This window comes from Akebia trifoliata, chromosome 14 (genome assembly GCF_017979445.1).
Source record: "Akebia trifoliata isolate Shusen 1 chromosome 14, ASM1797944v1, whole genome shotgun sequence".
NCBI lineage: Eukaryota > Viridiplantae > Streptophyta > Magnoliopsida > Ranunculales > Lardizabalaceae > Akebia > Akebia trifoliata.
In genome coordinates, this window is record NC_141388.1 from 4,291,354 (window position 1) to 4,313,096 (window position 21,743).

A 21,743-nucleotide genomic window follows, 5' to 3' on the forward strand; every position below is an offset into this window, starting at 1 on the left:
GCTCAACTTCCCTCAGTGAGACTAGCCTTACTCAATTGTGAAATATTTTTTTCTTTCTAACTACTTTAAATATAAAAAATAGTGTGGGGTCATACACCGTCCACATGTCACTCAACCCATGAAACTGTGAAAATTTTATTTTCTCAAGAGTTTATAAAAATTTGTGTGGGGGAGGCCACCGGCCACACACACATACCATCCACCCCATATAGTTCACCACTTCATCTCTGGTAAAGCATATATATATATAAATATATATATTAAATATTTTCTGAAATATTTAGAATAAATATGTAAATAAGGACAATCCATAATTGTTGATCATCTCTCACGTTTTCTTGAGTGTGGTAATCTAAAAAACAAAATATAAATAGAAAAAGACACAAATCACATATAGAAACACAAATTTTTACGTGATTCCATCTAGATTGAGATACATCCATAAATCACACCGATTCTTTTATAAAGAGAAAACTCATAATTACAAATTACACTCTTTTACCCAAAAATAAAAAATATAAACAGCCTAAGAAATCAAATCAGTACTATCACGCTCCACAAATCACAACACGCCAATCTAAAAATGTACCTCAATCGATAATAGTATCGATTTATTGTGAATGAGAGTTCAATAAAAAGTCCCCGAGTGAATTCATTTGAATTTTTTCTTCCTTAAATGGGATGCATTTTCCCAACATGAGATCAGGGCATGGTTTTAAAATTTGGTTTCGCTTCTCGTCTAGGTCCGATACCAAGTCGTCTTGGACGAGTTTTATAATATGTTTGAGACGTCTTAATCAAAAAATTGAACATGAGTTCTAAATCTCAATAAAAAAAAGTGACTTTGTGAGTTGATCTCATTGAACTCTGATACTGAATTAACTCAACAATACGTCTCGGTCTCGAATGAATTTTAAAACCATGGATCAAGGACAAGGAGGGCCCCCCTCCTACTAAGGGTTTTTCCTTCCTTTTCCAATTTCCATTTAGGAGATTATCTCCGACTTTTTAGTAAACAAAGGGACACTATCATCATTTCTTTGTCAAGCACAAAATGCTTGTCGGCAAAAAATAAAATAAAAATCTGTTTTGTCCGGGAACACACAGAGAGAGAGAGAGAGAGAGAGAGAGAGATAATATAAAAGTAAGTACAGACAGCTCTATATAATAGACCGGGTTCTTTATATCCACAATATTCTTTCGGAATTATATTTCTATAAATGTAAAATAATGATTAAATTGTAATTAAAGAGGTATAAAAGAAAACAAAAACAAAAACAAAAGTTTAGGAATTCTCTGTTAATAATTACTAAAGACAAGTTTAGGAACTCTTTCTTCGATAATATTAAAGAAAAGATTTTTATTTTCTCCTCCCTGATTCATTACGTATGTTTGTCATGCCTCCCTAATTCAGTAAATTTAAACTTACACCACCCCACTATTAAATATAGAGTCGTGATAATCTGATACCCCCCTTTGACATACACCCCCATCATAGAACCATAGATCATTTGCCTCGGGGTACAGAAGAAAAAGATTTATGATTCTCCATATCCAGAGGGAAATGATCTACGATTCTATGATAGGGGCGTATGTCAAAGAGGGGTGTTAGAAAATTATTGTTCTTAAATATAAGCATTTCTATATATAACAAAATAATGAGTCGTGATAATCTGACTCCCTTTTCTGTACGCTCCTTTCATAGAATCGTAGATCCTTTGCTTCAAGATAAATAAAGAATCACGAAGTAAAGGATCTACAATTTTGTGACGGGAGTGTACAAAAAAAGAGTCAGATTATCACGGTTGTTAAAACTAAGTTTTGTGAACTGTGAATGATGATTTCATTAATTGCTTAAGAATAATGATGGATATACGCTGCTGGCATGGCAAGGGCACATAAATGCATGTCTTTTTCTTGTGTATCCCAATGAAAAAGATCTAAGGTTCTATGCCCTTGCCACATCAACCGCATACCAAAACTGCATGCATTCATCACAACTTATTGCTTAATTAGTTTATAAAATATAAAAAATAAATTAATCAATACCTAACTAATCATAATTAGTTAATTTAATCAATACCTAATTAACCATGATTAGTTAATTTATCGTCTCGATATCGTCCACCAACGAGACGGATAGACAACTCAATTTATCAGATGAGATTTTAAAACCCAGGTTCATTTTTTTTCATTGTTGAACGAGACGTCTCAAGCATATTAGAAAACTCGTCCCAGACGACTCAATCTCGCTCATGAACGAGACGTCAAAACGAGTTTTAAAACCATGATGCCAAACCATTATAAATTGGAAGAGAAATGATATGTTCTCTTAAGTAGCATGAAATTGCAATCATAAATCTGGCATTTTGTCCAAAAATGATGCAAATCATAATGATCATAACCATGATTAATTAAATTTTCACCAATTGAGACCACTTAAATGACCTCAATGCATGTTAATAATAAATGGCCAATAATATACAATCTGATCTTTTTCATTTATTTATATAATATTTTGCATCAAATCTCAGATGGGATTCTTTACATGGTCCCCATTGAAGAACAGACAACAAGTGTGTGACGAAGACTAGATCGTCATACCATAATAATACCATATAAGTCCTTAATCATGGGAATTTTTCTTATATAAATAAGTAGTAGTAGAGACACCTAATTAAGAGCAAGGAGGAGAGGAAGCCCAAAACACCATCAAAGGATTAAGGATAATGAAGATGGTGCACGAAGAAAGTCATCGTAAGGGTCCATGGACGGAGCAAGAGGACCTTCAATTGGTCTACTTCGTCCGCTTATTCGGAGAACGACGATGGGACATCTTAGCCAAAGTTTCAGGTTCGGAGGTGGCGGGGAAACACAGTAATAGGTAGGCTTATTTGGAGGGTTAGGGGTAACCTCCACAATGTGAAAAAACCCAAATTTGACGGCCTTGGGCCGTCAAATTTCATAAAATTCTACAGACCAAGGGTCGAATTTTTCATTGTCAAATTTTATTTTTCGACATGCTGAAACTGTCAAATTAATGAAGAATGGGAGAAATTCGACAGCTCTAAGCCGTTAAATTTGAGAACATCAAGAATTTTAACGGTCCTAGTTTCTAAAATTCGTGAGCCTTTGCCCGTCAAAATTTTCTGTCGAATTTTTCAGTTTTCACGTAGTGCTCCTGGTTTTGTTGTAGGTTTGAACAGAACAGGAAAGAGTTGCAGGTTACGTTGGGTTAATTACCTACACCCCAGTCTCAAACGTGGGAGGATGACACCTCATGAAGAACGTCTCGTGCTCGAACTCCACTTGATATGGGGAAATAGGTTTGATTAAATATATGTGAAATATTGAAGTATATTAGATATGATATATTGTTGTAATGAGGTGTATACTTATTGCGCGCATATCATCTTTGCATGGAGATTAATTACGAAAAAGATTAGAACCACATCAGTTTGAACTTTAGGTTTCTTTCTATTATTTTCTATATAAACCTTATCATGATCTTTGTAATATAGGATCTAATAGTCAAAAATTAATTCCTAATCTTGGTATCAGAGCCATGGTACGTATCAGTCAAGTCTTTCTCTTCTTCCTTCTTTTTTTTTTCCTCAACGATATATACACCTATATTACAATACATAGTATCTAATACACTAACATGAAATATGAATAATTTGATCTCTCTCTTCTTTTTTCCCTTTTTAAGATGCTTATCATTGTTGTATCTCAATTAGCCATACTTAAGATGTAACATTAATGATTGCTCACAGGTGGTCAAAAATTGCTCAAAAATTACCTGGCCGAACGGACAATGAGATAAAGAATTATTGGAGAACCCATATGAGGAAGAAAGCTCAAGAGAGGAAACGAGCTTCATCGGCGTTGTCATCTTCTAGTTTTTCTTCTACGTCATTGAATAATCCTCCAAAGGGTTCGTCTCCAAATGGCAAGATCGAAGAAGGAAGCTTGCGTGACAAAGGAAGTTGTAGTAATTTAGTCGTGAGAGGAGAGGGAAGTGAAGAAGAAGCTGCACATGGGTTCTCTATGGACCAAATATGGGAGGAAATTGCTTCATCAGAAGAGGTGAATAGTCTACAAGTTTATGAGCAATGTAAGGGAGAAGGGTGCAACTTCTCTTGTCCTCCTATGGATTCTCCTTTGTGGGATTGTTCTGATGCACTTTGGAGGATAGATGAAGAAGAGAATAAGACGTTGCTTCCGATGGGGTCGGGGAGTGAACTTTTTGTTTCAAACTCTTTTTGTTTCAATCTCTTGTCCTGATGATCCAATCAGTTTTAGTTTATGGCTTCTTTGTTCATAGCTTCAATATTTTCCCACTAAACTCTTTTTGTAATATTTCTGAAATTCAAAATTTTATCTATGTTCTAAGTCAGTCTTGTAATAGTTGTAGACATGTCTAGGGACAGTTCCCTGTTTGTGTCCTTGTGTTTTCTGATAGAAGGGAGAAATAACCACCATGAAGCCTCCTTTTAAGAGGTTTAAGACCATGATCAAGAATGTTAGATACGTGTTAATTTTATTTTAAGTGTTATTCTTGAATTAAATTAAAGGGTGTTGGTAATATTTATCGTACTCTAACTGAATCTAAATTATATTAGAACAAAATTTTCGAAGATCAACAAGAGGATAAGTAATCAACATTGTATGATTCAAATGTTTGCTATTGTATACGTGTGTGTGTGTGTGTGTGTGTGTGTGTGTGTTTGTTTTTAGAATAATTAATAAATGTTAATTCAAATTATATATTGAGTCGTGATAATCTAACTACTCCACGTGGCATACTCAATCGACTACCTAATGTGACAAGTTTGGGAACTGTAGATCTATGCTTCTTGGTATACATGGTTCCCTTGAGATACACTTTTTTTACTGGGGAAGTGCAGCCGTGTACCCTAAGTAGCACAGATCTACGGTTCTCGAAATTGTCACGTCAGGATAGTCGACTGAGTTTGTCATGTGGGATAGTGAGTTTATCACGATTGTTATATAATTTAATAATAAATAAAGAATAAATGTAGAACATTATGTAAATATATCTAGTATTTGTTGAGTTGATGTTTTAATAGTGAAAATATCATATTGAATTAATTCACATGAATTGATGATGTTGAAATAAGAAATCTTATCAATTAATTTTTTTTACATAGATTGAGAAGTTAAGTTTTGATATTGTTTTCCTATTATTTATCATTTCTTACATAGATTGAGAAATATAGTTTGGAGGGAACTTGATGAATTGTAAAACTCATTTTGAAAGGAAAATAGACTCTATAATAAGAGCCCTATGTCCTAACATTTCTCAAACCAAGTTTAAATGAGCTTTGTAAATGTCTCTTTTGAGATTACTATCTATATAAGAGTGACTAGATCAATCAACAAAACCATTACAAAGTTAACCTCTCTTTCTTGACTCAAATCTACTTGTTCATATAAGTTTAAGAAACATTGGTATATTAATATGAAAGAACATGTGTTTTAGGTTTTTGTCAAAGGTAGAACATTCTAAAAGATAATATATGGTTTCAAGCAACTTAGACTCTTTTGTATCTTGAAGACGTATTCGTTAAAAATCAAATAATATTTTCATCTTTCTATCAGAATGATAATGTCTATTTTTTATAGACAACACAAATCACTATGTGCTTTAGAGCAATTCTCAATACCTTCTTCTAATTTCCTTTTCTTTTCCCTATTTAATCTCAACATGTAATGCCACAGACTTGGGGTGAAGACCAAGTCTTCCCACTTAAGCTAACATACAAAAAGTGGGAAGGGATGACTTGCTTTCCTCATTAATGGTACATATGGGGAATACATCCCTGAATTTGAAAAGTCAAGTCAAGCTACAAATAGTTTTAAAAAAAAAATCCTTTATTATCTTTTTTTTTTTTTTTTTTTTTCACGTTAAATGGTTGATCATTTCGTCTTTTATTGCCAGAACTTGTAAAAGTAAAAGATCTAAAGGAGCCTACACTAATCATTTCAGGAGTGTCTAACATGTCAAATTAACAAAGGAAGTAACACTAAAAACTATTAAAAGATGTTAGTTCCCTTCATGCCTACATCCGCATGCAAGTTTTACAGAAGTCCTTGGTAGTTTCTAAAGTGTAAACCTTTGAAGTTTAAATAACTTATAGACAGGAGACAGAGTGGGTGACAAATGCACTCGCTTTCTCAACTTGTATTTTGTTATATTTTAAATTTAGAGATAAGAAAGGGTTAAGGTGTTAATTATATATAAGTAGTGGTTGCTAATGAAATAAAGAAATATTTAAAGTTGAGAGAGGGTGCTCTATCTTTGGATTGAGAGAAGTGGAGAGAAGAGAAACTCATTAAGAAAAGAGAAGAGAAGAGAAATTTAATTTCTCTCCACCATGTTTGGAATGACAAGCGAGAAGTTGGGACAACTTTGAAATTTCAAAATATCTTAAAAAGAAATTTAAGGCAGAATTGAAATTATAAAATATTTTAAAAAGATTTCTCTCCATTTCTTTCCTCTTCTCTTGATTTTTTGAGAGAAAAAAAAACTCACATTTTTTTTTTCTCCTCTTCTCTCCTCACTTAACAATTTAAACGAGAGGAATGGAGAGAAATTCATTCATTTTCTCTTCCCTTCTCTTCTTTTTTTCTCCATTTCTTTCAATCCAAAGGCTGCCTTAGTGGTCCTTAATTGTAAATAAAGATGTTAAACAGTAGAGTGATAAGCACTTAAGCTGCTCGATATGAGAGCTTTAGCTTTTCTTGGGTTTGGGAGTGGTCCACCTAATTTTTATTATTTTCTTCTTAAATAAAATATGGGCTTAGTGGCCCAAACCCATCACCCCACTAACAGGAGAATGGTATCTCAAATTCTATCCCAATGGATCTATATGAGTTTATCGGCCTTAAGGGCCCACAGAAGATTTAGTAAAACTAAATAGGGAAAAATGGTAATTTTATTTTACAAAAAGGGTACTTTACCTTTTGTTTTCCTTCTACCAAATCTTGAACCCAAAGTTTTAATTCAAATTTTTGTGGAAAATTAAATTTCAGAGATTCTCAGTCGTGTGTTTTTTTTTTTCTTTTCGCTTCTTCCTGAAGGTTCAATTTCATATTGTATAGGAAGAAAGGAGTTTTGAAGTTCACATACAATTTAATGATAGGGAAAGCCGTCAATCGAATTGATTAGGACTTTTCAATATAAAATTTAAAAGACGATAATGGCAAACTAGAGGAGTGTATAGTTGATCATGGTCAAATGATCGAATCAATGTGTAGAAGTCATGTATGATATATATATATATATACTAATGATAATTTAACACTCTTTTTTCAGACGCCCCCTATACGCTCCTTGACCTAGCAGTTACAAAATCATAAGTTTTTTTCTTGTATATCCCAAAGCAAAGGATCTATGATTCCATGGTGGGGGTGTCTGGAAAAAAAAAGTATCAGATTATCACGACTCATAAATATATGAGTCGGGATCAAGAGACAAAATTCTAGAGAAAGTGTTATGTCCTATATGGGCTAAAAGTTTCATAATGAGCTGATTTTTTGCGATTATCCTCACCTAAAAAGTCAACCCATTCTAAAATTTTAGATCTAATTTACAAGTTGAAGAATCATGGACTGTCAATTTTTACTATTAGCTTGTAACCACTTTTCATGGAATTAGAAATTTCATAATGCGCTGATTTTTTGTGAGAATGATCTCTTCACCGTCTTAACAAAAAAATCAGTCTATTTTGAAACTTTTTTGTCTTATAGGACAAAACCTTGTCTAGCAAACGTTGTCATATATATATATATATATATATATATTATTAGAAGGGTTTTATATGATTTTATTTAAAATAAAAGGGATCAAAAATCCGCACTCATACTTCACCATCCTCACAAAAAATCAGTCCATTCTGAAACTTTTTTATCTTATAAGACAAAACTTTGTCTAGCAAACGTTGTCATATATATATATATATTATTAGAAGGGTTTTATATAATTTTTATTTAAAATAAAGGGAATCTAAAATCCGCACTCATACGTTTTTTCTTTTCTTATTTAGGTAAGCAACCGGCACTCAAACTTAAAATATTGATTTTTGTTGGGACGGGTATTGGATCTTTGGGATCTTCTGAACCGAACTGTATCCGACTCTGTCATCCTTTACTTACTCTTTTTAAGGGGATGGTCCCCTCTGAGTTGCTAACGTAGGGGTGTATATTGTAATAATAAATAAAGTTTAGAGGGCCTACTACTACTACTGCATATAGTGGAGGACAGAAGATCAACATGACGATAAGATGCATTGGGCGTCCATCTATGTAATCTTTAAAATGCGCACCACTTATCATCTCTAAATCTCTAATGCCTTTCCTTTGATAAAGTTATTTTCTTATTAAATCCTTTTTAAGTTTTGTCTTTTTTCTAATAAGGCTGGCTACTTTTATTTTATATTTTATTATTACTATTCTCTTCTTCTGGCTCTATTATATTATAAGGTAAAAAATGAAAGGTCAACCCCTCACTTCTAGAGTAACTTATCACCAATCAAGTTGATGGTGATTCACCACCCATTTTATGACCTAATTGAGTCAAATCATACTGATCAAAACTCAGGCCCACCAGTTTTTTTGAATGAGAAATCTTTTCCTTACTAAGATAGTGATAAAATCTTTTTGGATGATGATATCAGAGATCTGGGTTCACATCCCACAAGAATCGAGTTACTTAACTCATTAAAAACAGGCTTACCAATAAATGAAAAAAAAAAAAAAATAGTGAGATAAAAGGGTTTACTAAGCTTCATCCACCGTAAAATATACCTCAAGATGCATAAAACTTGACCTTGAGATTTGTTGTGAATCTAAAGAATTTTTTTTTTGCACATCTCAAGGTCATTTTGACAGTGGATGAGGCTTAGTAAACTCCCTCTTCCTCATTATCTTAGTAAGGCTAGTTGAACTCTTTTTGAACCATGATGTTAAGTTAAAACCCATCACCATCAATGGGTTTAAGACTCAATGTGAATCGTTCGTCATATTGACTCATCTCAATGATGCTTTGTCTCTGCCACTCGAGTGGTATTGGTTTTGTAAGAAGGCAGGCTAATGAGGTTTTTTGTACAAAAAATAACCAAATCTATTGAGGGTTATGTTACAAGCTTCAATAAGTAAATTTACAGTCGATTGCGGTTCAATCTCATAAATTTGAGCTCAGATGAAGAAGATGAGCTCAACGTTAAATAACATTAGAGAGATGGATTGACGATGGCCTTACTCTCCTCAAGATGGCTTAGACAGATTGATTATAGATTCTTCTTGAAAACTTATATGTTTCCCTCATTTTTTTAAGTGGGGGTAATTAGCAAAATTTGTTGCGACTCATCTGAAGTAGGGACCGAGTTTTTAAACCATGCTTCCCTCACCATGTAATCACAAATAATTTTTTGATCTATCTTACCATTTCAAAATCATACTCGCAAGAGGTTTTTTTGGATGTGTTGTGGACTTTGGCTTGCATAAATTAAAGAAGCAAAAGCACCGGACGTAGCAATAGAAATGCCATTGAAAAATTATCACTTAGTAAGAGGTGCTTTTGTGAAATACTTTCTTGGACACATAAGTAATTAAATTAGATGTTTTTATTTTTATTTTTTATTATTAGTTTACTTGGGAGATTATGAAGGGTATGGGGCATTATTTTCCGAAAGAAAAAAAAATTGCAGGCTTGAACCGCTTTTTCTAACCATTTTTGACTTCTGGCAGAAACTAAAAGCACTTCTTAAATGTTTTCTAGACAACAATTTGGATCTCAAAAGCATTTTTGAACACTAAATAAGTAAAAAATGCTTCCTACATGCAATCACAGATAATTTCATTGATTTGGGGTGTTATAAGGAAAAACTGATGTGGCAAAGTTTACAAGTAGTTCTACAAAATTCACATAAATAAGTATCCTTCCTGAGAAATTTGAGATTATTTTTTGTAGATAAATTAAAGGGGCACAGACCCATAAAAGACCACCTCAGCAGGCCCAGTCATGTAAACATGATTGTCTTCCTCCTTCCACTCGATCTCCAATGGTCCCCCAGGGAGATCAACCGTGCAGCTCTATTTAACATGATTAAATACAAGAATCAAAATTACATAAAAAATATAAAAACAAGTTGGAGCTTCTAGGGTAACATGATCTTGAAATCCATCTACTTACCCTCTTAGAACGACCTTCGAGGACTGCTGCAACCACCACTGCACAAGCTCCAGTTCCACAGGCTAGTGTTGCTCCTACATTCACCATTTTTCAGATTTAAATTCCTGATTGAGCAACTACAAGTAAACTAAATCCATTTTGGTAGTAGATGGCTCCTACAACTGCAAGCCACCCAGGGACACATTATTTATTGACCATCTTTTCTTTTCCAGATTGAACATCCATCCAAAAATGATCCTATTTTGTAGCTCACAACCCCGCATTAAATGGTCACAAGTGATCAAGTGTTAAAACCAAGATGATCAAAGGAACAGGAACAGAATCCATACAAGCACATCCCAGCATAAAAACAGTGTTGATGTTATAGATTATAACTTACCAGCACCACGCTCCCAAACACGCATTTTCAAGTGTGATGGGGAGAAAACTTGCACAAACTCTGCAAAATAAAAATAAGGACTTGTGAATAGTTAAAATTGCCGAGGAAAATGTGATCATGGAATAGAAAACAGCAAAGGAACCATCAGCAATGAATTCAATTTAATAAATTAAAAAAAAATATCAACGCTATTAGAGTTACATTGATGGCTATCTAATAACAATGCAGGTGGACCACATAAGAAATGGTCTGCCTCCAATACTTAGTAGTTCATCGGGTGCCGCTACCCCTTCTGAATATCTTAATAGTTGGCTTAGACCAAAATATAGCTTCTTTTATAGTTGTCCCACCTTTGCAGGGCCTCCTGGCCTCCAGCTACTTCTGACAACTAAGGTCGAGTTCATCTCCAAATAACTTAAGTCATCAACTCTTGAAATCAATCGGAGATGCCTCCCCCCCCCCACCCACCCACCCACACAAATAAAAAAAACACCACCACACACACACACACAAGAACTAGTGTAAGGTTTTGAAAACAACAGCAATGATGATGTTGATGATGGATGTGGAGATCACCCCAGTAAAAAATTTCTTAGATCAATGTTGAGAAAATCTTGGCTGACATTTCTATCAGATCCAAGAATCCATGGAACTGCAGTATGTATATATTTTGGGGCTCAAAAAGCGGGCGCCAAAATCCAAAATAGAGACAACTGCAGCCAAAAGAGCAGTACTCCTAAAAATTAGGAAGAGTATTTCCAACATACTAGGTTCCTATATTACACAAAGTGAGTACAAACCCATAACTGCATGATATGAGAATGCCATTTGCACTATGTTCAGCACTGGCACTGCCTAGTTTCTTTTATTCTTTTACAATACTGAAATGTATTATTGGCTAACCCTTTTTTTACTTCTAAATTCCGAATAACTCTAATTCTCTTGAAATATAAAATATTTTAGTCAGATATTGAAAAGAATCTTACTGAAACAATCTTTCAAATACTCCCTTTGATATAACATGTTTAAGAAACTGAGAAACTTATCCCAGCTTGAGAAAGAAAAATTAAGAAGATAGTACCAATCAGTTCAATCAATACCCTTACTGTTAATTGTGTCTATGAGTTTGAGAAATGACAAGTCATATCTCCACTCCATGTATCTATTTCTCCCTCTAATTATCTAGGCATCTTGGCCAACAAATACTGAAAATGAACCATGCCCATACAAACAATTTTTAAAAAAACCTACGCCTCAAGGCATGAGGCATACTCCTCACGGCGAGGCTTAGGCTTCATGCCTTCAGGTTTAAGCCTCATCAAACATTAGTAAGGCTTACGCCTTAGAAGTATAAGGCGTACAGTTACGCCTTCGATACGCCTCATACCTCGCACCTTAATATGCACTGAGGGTTATGACTCAATAGATTCGGTAGAACCCAATATCATGGGTTAAAAAAATCATTTATTTTATTTTATTTTCTTGCTTTATTTTACACAAATAACCCCCTCCACCCCCAAATGTCTCTTATTTATATAACCCTACTTAGATTATCAAGAGATCTCTCAAAACCTCTCTTTGAAATCCTAAAATCTCTTTACACCAAGATCCAATATTCATCCGAATTCAAATCTGTCGTTTCCTACAACTTTCCTACGAAGATTATGATCAAATAGAACCAAGAAATCAAGGGTATTCTAAGGTTTTAAGGTATGTGATTTTTCTATGTACATTCTTAAACTTTTTACCTATTGCACTTGATAGATGGAGAGGATTATGAAGACATAGAAATAGATCCAAAAGATGATAGAGGAATCCGATATCATGATGATTCTTTGAAAGACCCTACCAGTGAAGATGATGGAGATGACTTTTAGTTGTTTTAATTCTTCTCTAGTTTATAATAGGGTCTAAAGCTCCATTCCTAGGCCTAGAATAATTGTTTATTTGATGTTTGACACTCTATGAGTGATGATACATTGCTATTTTGCTACTATATTACATTGCTACTTCCCTACATTTTAAATGTTTAATTTTTATTTGATGCTTGAAGGTTGTTTACTTGCTTTTATATTTTTTCTGAATTTATTATAATTTTTATATATTTTTTAGGATTTTTTTTAAAAAAATTAATTGAGGCTTACGCCTCACCTCAAGAACCCAAAACATCTCAAGTACACCTTTGGTACTTTAAAACACTGCGTACAATAACACCCTTCACTTCAACATATACCAGTGGAGACACTTTAAAGGCTGGCAAAGACCTGAACTTTAAAGCTATTGGTTCAAATTTCTTACATTAAGTAGTCACCCCCATTGTGCTCCACATAGAGCTCAAAATCACTCATTTCCCATCCACAACCAAATCAGCATCGACCCCAAATACCACAAAAGACAGATAAACAGATGGTGCTGATGTTGTTTCAGAGTCAAAGCAGCCATGTTCGTGAGACAGCCATACCAAGTTCCCAAACTCTTCATAGCCAGTATGTGTTTTGTCTTTTAATCAGATTGGCAAAAGTAATAAGCACCTTTTTAAGTTGCTTCCCTAGGATTCCTCATTCTAATAATGAACACAAAAGCATCAAATTGCTGCACGGTACACATATCAATACACCCACAAGAGCTCCAAAGGGAAGGATACTAACTAACCTGTGTTTGTTCGAGCAGGGAACACTTGATGATGCTCAAATTGTGGACCAATCTCTGACAAATTTAAGTCATCAACCTGCAAAGTCTGTCCAAAAGGTAGTATGAGGCATTGAGTATCCATTAACAATCGAGGTAAATGATATCATAATAAGTTAATAACTAATATTTTGACAAATTACTTTGGTGTAAGGTTCTTATGCTTGCCTCCCCCCCGCTGTTCTTAATTGACAAATTATTATGATATGTTTTTCATTTTATGATCAGTAATAACTGGATCTGAGGGCAGGAAGAAGATCCTTCGTTGGGAAGGTAGAAGACACACCCTCCCTAATGTGATACATGGACTCCATACCTCACATTGTTTTGTACTGAAAGTAACGCAATGAGGATTGCCCATGCTAACACACGTAACATTCCAGGTTACACCATCTACTTCTAATCCGACTTTGACAACAGCTTGATCCCTGGAAGCTGGTAATTTTGTAGGCACGTCTGATGCTGTAAGTATTGGTTGACCCATATCAACTCTAACCTGCATATCCAACACTTTCAGAATTGAATCAGATGTGTGGAAAAGGATTCAATTGAATAGGGATTCAGATGATTTTATCATAGGATTCATAAGGATTTCTCTCAATTATAAAAATATGAAATAATATATTAAAAAATATGAAACTAAGGGAAAGGAAAGAGTGGCAGAACAAAAATTAAGGGGAAACAACAATATAGCAGGGAACCAATTTAGTTTTAAGCAAGGAAGGTTTACCATCGAGCCTATCTTTCTACTAAGACAAATAATAAAGCTTACAGAAAAGAAAAGAATACCCTAATGGTTCTTCTTGACTTAGAAAAATATATAACAAAATACCTAAAGAGTTAACTTGGTCGGTACTGAGAAAGAAATGAGTCTTGACTCTTAAGTGGGTATATAACAAAATTACAGACAGGTATGAAAGAGTTGTTACTAGTGTGAGAACAAATGGCTGAGCCAACAGCCAAAAAAAAAAAAAAAACAATCCCAGTTACTATTGTTTACATCACGAATCGACTTTGAGACTATATTTGTTTGATCTAATTATAGTTGAAGTAACTGCTTATATTCAAGAGTGGGCCCCTTGGTGTATGTTATTTGCAATTGACGTAGCATTAGTTGATGAATCTGGTGGAGTCAATACAAAACTAGAACCCTGAAGAGCTGCTTTGGAGCCCAAACACATTCTTATAATCTGGGTCATTACAGTAAATTCACTAGCTAATTTTTTTTCCCGATAAACTCCAGAAATGAGTTCTTGAAAATAGTAATTTGATAGCTGTTATAAATTTTAGTTAAAGGTAAAATAATTCCACCTCCTGAAATTTTAGCAACTGATGAATGTTAAGCCATTCGTGTACATTCTATAATTGACAAGGCAAAGGCACTTCTTCAATCAGATCATGTTGAATGGTGCCAACAGAATGCTACAACCTAACATTATAACACAGAATAAACTTCTGACAAAATATGAGTGGAAGCTTGACATGTACAAGGATAATCACATAAATTTGTGCTTCTAACTACAAAGGAAAATCATACGAATCCAGAATATTGAACATATTAAATGCTTACTATCACAAGCACTTCATAAACCGTACAAAGTACAGCACAAAACCTCAAAACAGAGTATACCTGTCCATCATCTTGGATTTCCGGAACAATTAGACCAGCACCAGTATGTACAGTAAAACTGCAAAATATACCAAAAGCATTCATAGAAAAACATCAATGACACTAGGACAGTTTTTTTTCAGTTGTGAATGTGTTAAGCACAAGCTTGAAATGTAAATTGTTATGGAATGCAACAAAAAAAAAAGTACGCGTCAAAGAATAAGTATCTGATGTAGAACAATTAAATGTAACACTTTACACAACTTCATTCAATCTTATGAAAATCAAATAGCTATATTATCATCATGTTTCTCTATTCCACTCTGTCATCCCAAAGATTTGGATTCAACTAAACGAACCCTGTTTCCTCCATTCTGCCATCTCCAGAACAACGTTTTCTATTATTGAAAGTGTGTCTATATCTACTTTCGTTGTCTCCATTCACGTTCTTTTGGGTCTTCCTCTCACTATTTTAGAACCTTCAACTGAAATATTTTTTCTAACTAAGAACGCAATTGCCTACATTTAACAGGCCCAAACCATCATGGTTGACTTTATCTAAGTTCATTGCCAATTTGAGCCACTCTTACATTTGTCGAATGCATTCAGTTTATATTTCCTTAGTCTTTCCATTCATCCATCTCAACATCTGCATCTATGTCTCTACTACGCTCACTTTATTAACATGATGCTCCTTAACTGCCCAACATTCAGCTCCATAAAGCATAGTTGGTCTTATTGTTTGTCTCATAAAATTCAATAAAAATTGCAAGTTCTAACCTTCAACAATTTAAAATATAAAAAAGAAAGCATATAATTATATAGAAATCTTAAATTTACTCAATAATGCTAAATAGATTTTGTATGTATTAATATTGAAGTATCAATTACCTGTTGGAATTTTATGTGGCTTATCAGGACATCTACACACTCTAATCATACACATATTAAAATTCTCTAGCTACATGGGACCTCTATTTCCCTTCGGAAATGAAGTGTCAAGGCTATAGAAATGACACAATGTTGTAAACAATCACTAAATAAATCAAGTTGTGGTGAGAGTACCATGAGATCAACTATTGGAATATGAATTGACCTTTATACAAATGGTTGGAATTACCATAAGGGCGTGTCTAACAAGGTCACCATGACCGGGAACATTTATGAATGAGAACCTCGAGAAATAAGCCTACGACAATTTTTAACATAATAAAACTAGTGAATTATTTATGAAATTAACAAATAAAACTGCATTCAAATATTGCTAAAAAAACAAATTGGCTGACATGGGATTGTTCAAATAATGAACAAACCCACCTATTACTACTCCCAGAGCTGCTGCCACCACTACTACCGTTATTGATATCGTTATTATTGTTGTTGTTATTTAACTCCACCTGTTTAATGTCTCTTTTATATAAGATTGCCAGTCCCAACCCGGGTAAAATAGGAGAGTTACGTTAGGTTGGTAGTCTGTGTTAAATTCGTTACCTCCTAATGAATCTTAATCATACATATCCTTCAGTTTATGCTAGGGCATGAGTGGATATGAATACATTTGCAATAACAAGAGATATATCTATAGACAAAGTTAAATAAAGGAACATGATTCATTAAAAGCTCCCATAAATTTTTGGGAGAAGATGATGAATATTTATTTGTCATCAATTGTAGTACTTCACCAAGAAAGCAAGGAGTTCACTAATGCGCAAACGGTCCTTGGCTTCTACTGAAGTGATAAAAATAATAAAAGAGCACATGAGAGAGAGTCTCATGTATTATATGTGTAGACATGAGAAATTCACCGAGTGAACCTCAATATTACGTTAATTTTGGAGTTGTGACCATTCCTTTTTAGAAAATGGTCTGAATAGTCACCCGGGTAATTATTTTATAATTTTATTTTCTAAAAAATTAGTGACTCTTAAAATCGGATAAGAAAACCTATCTACCTAAAGATCTAAGTAAGGGGTTTGGTTAGAGGTTGGGGAAGGTGTTAGACACCACTCCCTCTCCACTTTAAGTGGTTACCTTAGAAACATGACCATTTTCTTTTAAGAAAATAAAAGGGAAAGAAAATTCGAAAAAAAAAATGTGTACCCTTAAACAAGGATGAACATTGATTTCGACCTAGATCATGAGAGTCTCCTCATTCAGAGGTATGGAGACCCCTAATTTCTTTCCTTAAGAATAAATTTAAAAAAAGAAGGAGAGAGAGATAGAAGAGGAAGAAGAAGGGGGGAGAAAAAAATTATCTACATGATTCTTAATTTAACTCACCTTGAAATTTGACTTGTTTTTCATTCTTCTTCTTGTTCTTGATGATATGTTTGTGTTAGATCCTTTTTTGGAGAAAGAGAGAAAAAGTAGAGATAAGTATGAATTTTTATAGAGTTTTAGGTTGAGAGAGGGTCTTGATAGCATTAGTTGGGTTTGAAGAAATATGAAGTTTATATAGAGTTAGTTGATGAATTTTGAAGGTAAAATGGTCCAACCCTAAAAAAAAATGGAAATAACATTAATTATTTTGTTTCCTTTTAGATTTTTCTAATTGTATGAGGGTAGAAATGGAATGTCTTAGGGGTTTTGGGAAGATGATTGTGTGGGCGACATGTGGAAGGGGTACATGAGTGTGTTGGATGAAAATGGTGTTTAAATTATTCTATTGGGTGGAAGAGAAGCATGGGAGACATGAAGTGAGAAGATTTTGAAATTAAATTATTTTAACGGGTGGAAGAGGAGCATGAGGGATATGAAGTGATGGGGTTTTGAAATTGTATTATTTTAATGGGTGGAAAAGAAGCATGGAAGACATAAAGTAATAAAGAAAGGAATTTATGGAGAATATTAGTGTTATTTATGCAAATGTAGGGGACATAGTAACATAGGGTGATGGGTTGAGGTATGGGTAGATTAGATTTGAGAGGTCAATTGTGGTAGTGACATGTGTCCACCTTGATGCACATGGGCTTTGAGGGTTTAGTAGTTGGATTTAGGCTCAGGTTAGGAATATGAATGTTTAAAGAGATTTGAGATTGTATTTATAACTGGATTGGGCTTCGGAGTTGGATACGGACTTCCTGATGAGACTCGTGGGTCTTGTGTGTTATACCCTTGGACCGAATCCTTCTTCCACACACTTTCTTGATCTCTCAGGCTTGATTCAAACAAAAATGAAAAGAGAGAAATGCAAAAAATATTCAAAAAAGAGAGAGAAAATCATTTTTGCAGGAAAGCATGATCGAAAACAGACCAACTCTTGAGCCAATCCCGATTCTGCATGTTTTCAACATTCTCGAACGACAATTCAATTTCGTCTAAAGTGTACACAAATTGAAGTCATTTCTCATTTACAATCTATTTTGAGTTTCAGATCCCTACATCATGTCGAAAAACTTATTTCGAAAGTTTCAAAGAGCCACACATCGAGCCAGAAGCCTAGAAACTTAGGTCTAATCCTTGTCAGACTCAATGCGTGGGAAGGCCACTCTACAATTATCGTTAAAAATTCAATTTGAGTTCATCAAGACAAGATCAAAGAAACTAACAAGCTCGAGCTCGATCCGACAAAGGTAGTTTCAAGTCTACATCTTTGTAATTCGTTACAAGCAACTCTCACAATAAGAGGCAGTTGTAGATACCACATTTTTATCCGGATTAAATCCCAAAGATCAAGAAAGTGTGTAGAAGAAGGATTTGATCTAAGGGTACAACACACAAACCTTATGGGCCTCATTAAGAAGCCCGCATCCAACTCCTAAACCCAATCCAATCTCAAACCTCTCTAAACATTCATATTCCTAACCCGAACCCAAATCCAACTCCTAAGCATGTGCACTAAAGTGGACACGTGTCACCACCACAATTAATCTTCTAAACCTAATTTACCGATACCTCAACCCATCACCTCATGTTCCCTATGTCCCTCACATTCTTATAAATAACACAAATATTATCTACAAATTCCCTTCCCCATCATTTTATGTCACTCATGCTTCTCTTCCACCCATTAAAGTAATACAATTTCAACATCACATCACTTCATATCCCACATACTCTTCTTCCACCCATTAAAATAATCCAGTTTCAAAATGCCATCACTTCATGTCCCTCATGCTCCTCTTCTATCCAATAAAATAATTTAAACACCATCATCATCCCACACCCTTATGTCCCCCTTCCACATGTAACTCACATAATCATCCTCCCAAAATCCTATAACAAAATTCATTTTCACCCTCATACAATTGGAAAAATTTTAAAGGAAAAAGAAAATTAAAATCATTTCCATTTGTTTTTAGGATTGGACCCTTTTACCCCCAAAATTCATCATCCAACTCTATAAAAATCTTATATTTCTTTAAACCCAACTAAACTCTACAAAAATTCATAATCTCCACTTTCTCTCTCTCTCTCACTTCTCTCTTCTCCAAAAAAGGATCTAACACAAATATATCATCAAGAACTCAAGAAGAAGATGAACACGAACAAGAAAGAACAAGTCAAACTTTAAGTTAGCTAGATTAAGAATCATGTAGATAATTTTTCTTTTCCCCTTCTTCTACCTCTCTCCCCTTTTTTGTAAAATGTATTCTTAAGGCAAGATATTAGAGATTTCATTCTCTAAATGAGAAAACCCTCGTAATCTTCACCGAAATCAATGTTCATCCCCATTTAAGGGTACAAACATTTTTCTCAAATTTCTTTCCCTTTTATTTTTCCTAAAAGAAAATGACCATGTTTCTAAGGTTACCACCTAAGGTGAAGAGGGAGAGTGCCTAACACCTTCACTAACCTCTAACCAAATCCCTTACCTAGATCTTTAAGTAGATTGATTATCTCATCCGATTTCGAGAGTCACTACATAACCAATAAATCAAAATTTCAAAATTATTAATGGGGTGACTGCTCACAACATTTTCTAAAAAAGAATGGTGGCAACTCCAAAACCAACATAGCATTGAGGTTCACTCAGTAAATTTCGCATATCCACATCTTGACGACTCCACTAGGGATGGGATTTTGAAATTTGATTATTTTAATAGGTGAAAGAGAAGCATGAGAGGCATAAGGTGATGGGGAAAAAATTTGTGGATAATATTTGTGTTATTTATGAGAATGTGAGGGACATAGGGAACATGAGGTGATGGGTTGAGGTATGGGTAGATTAGGTTTAGGAAGCTATTGTGGTGGTGACATGTGTCCACTTTAGTGCACATGGGCTTTTGAGGGTTTAGGAGTTGGATTTGAGCTCGGGTTAGGAACATGAATCTTTAGAGAGGTTTGAGATAAGGTTTATAACTGGATTGGGCTTAGGAGTTGGATACAGGCTTCCTGGCAAGGCCCATGGGTCTTGTGTGTTGTACCATTGGACCAAATCCTTCTTTCACACATTTCTTAATCTCTCGGGTTTGATCCGGACAAAAATGAAAAGAGAGAGTATGCAAGCAAAAATTAAATTTATTTACCCTTGGATCATTTTTTTCTTCCATTTTTTTTTGCATAACACACACCTATTAGGCATAGAAAAACACAGCTGATAAAGGGATCAACTATGAATTTTTATCCAACATGGATGTCCACGTAAAAAATCACCTTTTTTACGCACATATTGATGGCTTCTATAAGCAATGATCAGTCAGAATTCTATCAACAAGAATATATATATATATATATAAGCAATTCTTTTTTTATTAGTACAAATGACATACAAAAACAAAAATCAATAAATCAGTAATAACAGCACCTCTGCTTCCCTCGTAAATTCTCAAGTTCAGCAATGAATCGGGCAAAGCAACGTACTCCATTCCCACACATCTGGATTATTCAATAAATAACATAAAATATCAAATATCAGCTTGGTGAACAAACAATACAGATAATTAAGTAGAATTAGTTAAATCAATTAAATATATAGACCAACAAAGGCATCCTAATAACTAAAAAGTTACTAAAAAAAATAGTACATTTCACTCATGGTGGTGAGATCACTTCTGTTTGACCACAATAGAGCCAATACTACAGAAAAAGAAAAGATCACAAAAAAGCTTACCTGATGTGGCAATTTACTCATTCAAATCTTTTCTTTTTTTCACGGTAAGAAAAATCATATTAAAAACAAGACTATTTCAGTTTAATTTTCAAATTGAACTATGAAATTAAAAGAAAGATCACTTTTTTATGATAAATTAATTACCTCGGGCTCGCTACCATCCGAATTGAAAATCCTCATGGAGTAATCAGTCCCGTTAATCCCCGGCATTGCGAATATAACACCATCAGCTCCAACACCAAAATTTCGATCGCAGAGCTTCAACGCTTGATCTGGCGTTACTTTAGGCTCTAAAGAATCTCGATTATCAACCTATTGAAACTCTCTTCCATGAAGAAAATATCAGAAAAAATTGATTGATTGGAGAAAAAAATATCGTTACAAATGAGAGGATTTTGATGCCTTACCAATATGAAATCGTTTCCAAGGCCATGATACTTGACGAAGTGGAGAAAACCAGACTCCTTTCGATCTAAGAAAGAAGCTTTTAGAGTTTTCTCGGGAGCTTCGATGTTCATCGAAGAAGCTAATATGCGAGAACTAGGGTTTCGAAGACTGGATCCTGATCTGAAAAGCTTTAGTTGAAAAGGAATCTGAAATGGTTTGAGAGAAGTAACAGAGCGGCGAGAGGGAGAGGGGAGAGGGACGGAAATGGAGGCCGCCAAGGCCATGGCTTCGCTGCCACTCTCTTTCGAGTCAAACCTCAAAATAGAACAGAGAGCGTGGTAGGTGAAGCCAGGCTACTTGTTTTTCTGGTTTTGATGTTATTTTCATTTCGTTCTTAAAGTTAGTGAGG

General features: G+C 34.4%; 2 protein-coding genes across 3 annotated transcripts; one reads left to right on the forward strand and one right to left on the reverse strand.

Moving 5' to 3' along the window:
- The first annotated feature begins 2,680 nt into the window (after nt 1–2,680).
- Nucleotides 2,681–4,395, forward strand: LOC147385655 (transcription factor MYB59-like). The gene is made up of 3 exons (XM_086423398.1): nt 2,681–2,853; nt 3,197–3,326; nt 3,777–4,395. Exons 1-3 carry the CDS (start codon nt 2,730–2,732, stop codon nt 4,285–4,287), a joined length of 765 nt encoding a protein of 254 aa, XP_086279524.1. The 5' UTR covers nt 2,681–2,729; the 3' UTR covers nt 4,288–4,395.
- Nucleotides 4,396–9,862: 5,467 nt separating this feature from the next.
- Nucleotides 9,863–21,698, reverse strand: LOC147385656 (diaminopimelate epimerase family protein). 2 transcript variants are annotated; one of them, XM_086422931.1, is made up of 9 exons: nt 21,355–21,695; nt 21,092–21,259; nt 20,642–20,712; nt 14,917–14,974; nt 13,603–13,782; nt 13,251–13,335; nt 10,599–10,658; nt 10,220–10,293; nt 9,863–10,119 (listed from the first exon to the last, which is right to left on the reverse strand). In XM_086422931.1, exons 1-9 carry the CDS (start codon nt 21,616–21,618, stop codon nt 10,003–10,005), a joined length of 1,077 nt encoding a protein of 358 aa, XP_086279057.1. In that variant the 5' UTR covers nt 21,619–21,695; the 3' UTR covers nt 9,863–10,002. The 2 variants fall into 2 exon arrangements, with proteins under 2 accessions (XP_086279057.1, XP_086279058.1); XM_086422932.1 differs by lacking the exon at nt 13,603–13,782 and having other exon boundaries at nt 21,355–21,698.
- Nucleotides 21,699–21,743: the final 45 nt, after the last annotated feature.